This window comes from Phoenix dactylifera, chromosome 11, assembly GCF_009389715.1.
Source record: "Phoenix dactylifera cultivar Barhee BC4 chromosome 11, palm_55x_up_171113_PBpolish2nd_filt_p, whole genome shotgun sequence".
Taxonomy (NCBI): Eukaryota; Viridiplantae; Streptophyta; class Magnoliopsida; order Arecales; family Arecaceae; genus Phoenix; species Phoenix dactylifera.
Genome location: NC_052402.1, coordinates 9,832,171 through 9,838,193, shown reverse-complemented (window position 1 = coordinate 9,838,193; position 6,023 = coordinate 9,832,171). Strand labels below are relative to the sequence as shown.

Sequence of the window (6,023 nt, the reverse complement as noted above, 5' to 3'; positions counted from 1 at the left end):
TTATGGAGTGTGGTAGCTTCATACTGTGGATCCCACGGAGGTTGGTTCTGTAATGTCCGGGCCCACAACCTACTAGGCCCAATGAGAAATGGGCCCAGCTAAGGGTTGGGCCCAAATGTCACTGTAGGCAGTATAATTATAATACTTATCAGAAAAAAAAAAAAAAATATTAAAATACGAAGGGATAAGACCGACAGGGAAGGGTGACCCTCACCCCTGCTGGCAGCCGATGCCGGCGCGCCGGAGACAAGGGGGGCGGCGGCCAGTCCCGGAGTATGGAGGAAAGGAGAGGATGGGACGTCTCAGAGGAGGGTTTCGTCCTCTAATCAGTTATTTAAGCCTCTGCCGGCAACCCCAAGTCACAGACCCCCTAAACACCGAACGAGAGAAAGAGAGAGGGAGCCGGAGCCCTGGAGCCTAAGGCCAAGGAGCCCTGGAGCTCTGAAGAAGGGGGGACTACCAGGGAGGAAGCACTGCCCGACTACACCCGACTAAAACCAGGTATGGACTCCCTGTTAATAAAATCATAAAGCAAGGAGAAACCCCTCTGTGGGGTATTCTCCCCTCTGTTTCACTGATAAAACAGAGGGGAGGAGACTGGCACAGAATGGAGGAGACTGGCACAGAATGGAGGAGACTGGCACAGAGAGGGGGAGACCGGCACGGGAGAGAAAAACAGGAGGAGGGCCGTGGGCTGGCCTGAGAACGGCCCAAGCCGAGCCCAACGCCACTCGGGCCGAGCCCAGCCGGACTCGGCCTGCGGGTGACAGGCCCCGGCCGTGGCTGCCCTAGGGCTGAGGGGCAGCCAAGGGCCGCCGGGTCTGCCGTGCCGGCGACCAACGCGGCCACAAGGCCACCAACCCCGGCCGGACCGCCACTTCTCTCCGGCAAGAGGCGGTGGCGCCGGAGGGAAGGACCAAAGAAAAGAAAAGGAAAAAGGGAAGAAAAAAAAAAAGAAATAAAAGAAATAAAGAAAATAAAATAGACTCACCGGACCGTAGAGGCTTCATCCTTGGACCCCCGGCCTTACCTCGCCGTGGTCGGAGCAGGGGGAGATCTCCCGGAGGAGATCCAGCCGCGACCCAACTTCCCGGCACTCCTCTTCTCCGGCATCGCTCGGAGAAGAGGAAGGGGGGGCCGGCCTTTCGTCCCCACCGAACCCTCCGTCTCCTCCCTTTCTTCTCTTGCAGGCGACCGGGGAGACGAGGCTCCCCTCCGATCCACCGACCGAGGCGGAGCTTCCCCCCGGAGCACCGGCGGAAGAAAGGCCGGCCCCCCCTTCCTCTTCTCCGAGCGATGCCGGAGAAGAGGAGTGCCGGGAAGTTGGGTCGCGGCTGGATCTCCTCCGGGAGATCTCCCCCTGCTCCGACCACGGCGAGGTAAGGCCGGGGGTCCAAGGATGAAGCCTCTACGGTCCGGTGAGTCTATTTTATTTTCTTTATTTCTTTTATTTCTTTTTTTTTTCTTCCCTTTTTCCTTTTCTTTTCTTTGGTCCTTCCCTCCGGCGCCACCGCCTCTTGCCGGAGAGAAGTGGCGGTCCGGCCGGGGTTGGTGGCCTTGTGGCCGCGTTGGTCGCCGGCACGGCAGACCCGGCGGCCCTTGGCTGCCCCTCAGCCCTAGGGCAGCCACGGCCGGGGCCTGTCACCCGCAGGCCGAGTCCGGCTGGGCTCGGCCCGAGTGGCGTTGGGCTCGGCTTGGGCCGTTCTCAGGCCAGCCCACGGCCCTCCTCCTGTTTTTCTCTCCCGTGCCGGTCTCCCCCTCTCTGTGCCAGTCTCCTCCATTCTGTGCCAGTCTCCTCCATTCTGTGCCAGTCTCCTCCCCTCTGTTTCATCAGTGAAACAGAGGGGAGAATACCCCACAGAGGGGTTTCTCCTTGCTTTATGATTTTATTAACAGGGAGTCCATACCTGGTTTTAGTCGGGTGTAGTCGGGCAGTGCTTCCTCCCTGGTAGTCCCCCCTTCTTCAGAGCTCCAGGGCTCCTTGGCCTTAGGCTCCAGGGCTCCGGCTCCCTCTCTCTTTCTCTCGTTCGGTGTTTAGGGGGTCTGTGACTTGGGGTTGCCGGCAGAGGCTTAAATAACTGATTAGAGGACGAAACCCTCCTCTGAGACGTCCCATCCTCTCCTTTCCTCCATACTCCGGGACTGGCCGCCGCCCCCCCTTGTCTCCGGCGCGCCGGCATCGGCTGCCAGCAGGGGTGAGGGTCACCCTTCCCTGTCGGTCTTATCCCTTCGTATTTTAATATTTTTTTTTTTTTTCTGATAAGTATTATAATTATACTGCCTACAGTGACATTTGGGCCCAACCCTTAGCTGGGCCCATTTCTCATTGGGCCTAGTAGGTTGTGGGCCCGGACATTACATCCTACCCCCCTTAAAATAAATTTCGTCCTCGAAATTAGACATACCTCGGTTCTCGAACAGCTGAGGGTAGCGTTGTCGCATCTCTTCCTCCAATTCCCAGGTAGCTTCCCTTTCAGTGTGGTTGGTCCACTGGACTTTAACGTAGGGAATGGTGCGCCTTCGGAGGATTTGCTCTTTTTTGTCTATGATGCGCAGGGGAGCCTCCTCATAGGTTAAATCTTTATTTAATTGCAGAGGTTCATGTGTCGGGTAGTTCTGTTCATAGGGTTTCAGCTGTCTCGAGGCATAGGCTACCACCTTGCCATCTTGCATCAGCACACAGCCTAGCCCGTTCTTGGAAGCATCACTGTAGATGGTAAATTCTCCAGTTAAGGACGGTAATGTCAAAATTGGGGCAGAAACTAACCTTTGTTTGAGCTCCTGGAAGCTCCTCTCACACTTGCCGTCCCAGATAAACTTGGCCCGTTTCTTAGTCAACTGGGTCAAGGGGGTAGCTATTTTGGAGAACCCTTCCACAAATCGCCGGTAATACCCGGCTAATCCCAAAAAGCTTCTTATTTCCTTGGAGTTGGTGGGACGAGGCCAATCCACCACCGCTTCTATCTTCTTGGGGTCCACTGACACTCCTTCCTTGGAGATTATATGGCCGAGGAACGCCACACTGTCCAGCCAGAACTCACATTTGTTCAGCTTGGCATACAGCCTCTTCTCTCGAAGGATTTGTAGCACCACCCTCAAATGGTCTTCATGTTCCTTCCGGCTCTTTGAGTATATCAAAATGTCATCGATAAAAACTATCACGAACTGATCCAAATATTGTTTAAAGACTCTGTTCATCAAGTCCATAAATGCAGCCGGGGCATTGGTCAGTCCAAAAGGCATAACCAGAAATTCATGATGCCCATACCTGGTTTGAAATGCAGTTTTTGGCACATCCTCAGATTTGATCTTCAGCTGATGGTAGCCTGACCTCAAATCTATCTTGGAGAAGACTTGGGCGCCTTGCAGCTGATCAAACAGGTCATCGATCCGAGGTAGGGGATATTTGTTCTTTATAGTTATCTTGTTCAATTCTCGGTAATCGATGCATAGCCGCATACTCCCGTCTTTCTTTTTCACAAATAGGACAGGAGCTCCCCATGGCGACGCACTGGGCTGGATGAACTTTTTATCCAGGAGTTCTTGTAGTTGTACCTTCAATTCCCTTAACTCAGCAGGGGCCATCCGATAAGGAGCCTTGGAGACTGGCCCCTCTCCTGGTGCGAGGTCGATAGTGAATTCGATCTCTCGGTCTGGGGGTAATCCTGGTAATTCCTCCGGGAAGACATCCGGATATTCTCTGACTACTGGAATATCTTCCAGTTTGGTCTTTTTCTGGGTATCCATTACACAGGCCAGATAGGCCATACACCCTTTTCTCACAGCCTTTCCAGCTTTCAAGGCAGAAATAAAGTGTAGCGTAGGAGCATCTTGAAGGGGTATATCGTCCTGAAGGAAAAATTCTTGCTCCCCAGGTATCCGAAATACCACCCCCTTGTGGTAACAATCAATGTGGACGTGATACTGTGACATCCAGTCCATGCCCAAGATAATATCAAAGTCTTGCATGTCAAGCTGTAAAAGATTTGTCTCTAATTCTTTTTCCCCTATCTGAATTATGCAATCTTTATATTTCGTGTCAACAATTGCGGTTTTCTGAAGGGGTGTAGCAACATGCCATGGTTCCACTAATTTCTCAGATGTGCTATGTAATTGTCTGGAAAAGCTAACCGACACGAAAGAATGCGTAGAACCAGAATCAAATAGAATGAGGGCAGGAACCGAGTTGACCAGAAGTGTACCTGTCACCACCTGATCGCTAGCAATGGCATCCTGTCGAGTCAGTGCGAAAACTCGAGGGTTACCCCTCGATCTCTGGTCCTCTGGTGCAGCATGTCTGGGCTCATCCTTCTTTCGGCTAGGGCAGTTGCGGGCGATGTGTCCTGTCTGCCCGCAAGAATAACAAGCTCCGGTCTTCCTCGGGCAGGTACCGCTGTGGTTTTTGCCACAGGTGGGGCAGCTTCTGCTCTGTCTCTTCTTGGGCACAGACCCCTTGCTGCCTCCAGCCCCACTACTCGGTGCTCCTGATGACCGAGTCCTCTTCAGGTCCTCCCTCTCTCTCCCGGACCGTATCAGGTCAGCCTCAACCTTCAAGGCTCGGTCCAGCACATCTTTGTAGCTTGAGAATAAATGGGAGGATATTCGGGACCGAATCCCGTACCTCAATCCCTGCTCAAACCGGTTCACCTTACTTCTCTCATCCTCCATGAACTGGGGGCAAAATCGTCCCAGTTCGTTAAATTTATTGGCGTACTCCAGAACGGACATCTGGTCAGTCTGGGTCAGTGTCAAAAACTCATTCTGCTTCGCCAGGTGAACTGAGTCCGGAAAGTATTGATTGTAAAATATCCTCTTAAAGTCCCTCCAGGTGAGTCTGTCAACGGCATAAGCCGTCTCCATGGCCGTCCACCAGTATTCGGCGTTTCCTGTCAGCATAGAGGTCGCCAGCCGGACTGTCACCTCATCAGGAAAGTGGAGGGCTCGGAACATCTTTTCCATCTCCCGGATCCATGTTTCTGCCGCCATAGGATCAGACCCACCCTCAAAGGTCGGAGGGTTCAGTCGGCGGAACCTCTCATAGCAGGAGTCTGCTGATGGCATAGCGGCCAACTGCATCATCTGCTGCTGTTGCAGCACTTGCGCCATAAGCTGATACACTCCGGCTAGGCCTGCCTGACCTGCTGCAGACCGTGGAGTATCCGGGGAAACTGACCGCTCGCTGGGCTCCGGGGAGGGTGGTCTCCGGTCGTCATCCATATCTTCCTAATGATCACCTAGCAGTCAAAAAAATTTTTTTTTTTTTTTTTTTAAAAGTGAGGTTATGATAAACTAGCATATTATAACATTTTCTATGACGGTGATATTCTTGACTACCCTTTTCCTTAGGCATTTTATGATTATTCTATTATTTAACCTAAGGCTCTGATACCACTACATGTCACGCCCCGGATCCGGATCCGTGACACGGCCGTGCTATTGCCGACTATCGCCCACAGTAGCACGCAGCCTCATACAGGGGTAACAGGTAGCCAAAAGGATTCATCCTTATATATATATTAAAAGTTTGCAGTACAACCTTCAAGTTTGAAACCAAAAATACAGATCGGAAGCTAGGGTTCGGCGAAAACAAAGAAAAGAGAAAGAAAGAGAGGGAGTGACGGAGGAAGAGAGGCCGTGGATTCGGCCGGAGAAGAAGAAGAAGGCCGAGGAATCGGCCGAAACACCCACGATTCCGGCGAGGGCGAAGAAGAGAAGAGAGAGGAAGAGCGTCGGAGGAGAGGGGGGTTGCGGAAGGTGAAGAGTCGGGAAGATTCTGGAAAAGAGAAGAGAAGAAAAACCCGTTAAGCCCAAAGAAAAAGAAAAAGAAAAATAAAAAAAAAAAAAGAGAGAAAAAAAAAGGGGGGAAAGGGTTTAGCCAAATTTGACTAAACCCGAGCCCAATCAAATTGGGCTAAGTCTGGACAAGCCAGACTATAAATTTAACCAAAATTAAACCCAAATTAAACTTGGGATTAAGCCTGATGACCAATTAGAAGGCCAATTAAACCATATGGACCTAATCA

General features: G+C 52.0%; 1 protein-coding gene across 1 annotated transcript; it reads right to left on the bottom strand.

Annotated features, from left to right (window-relative positions):
* Positions 1 to 481: 481 nt before the first annotated feature.
* LOC120112520 lies at positions 482 to 5,217 on the bottom strand. Its single transcript, XM_039132079.1, has 4 exons — positions 4,622 to 5,217; positions 3,556 to 4,126; positions 2,768 to 3,165; positions 482 to 512 (listed from the first exon to the last, which is right to left on the bottom strand). Exons 1-4 carry the CDS (start codon positions 5,215 to 5,217, stop codon positions 482 to 484), a joined length of 1,596 nt encoding a protein of 531 aa, XP_038988007.1.
* Between the last annotated feature and the right edge of the window lie 806 nt (positions 5,218 to 6,023).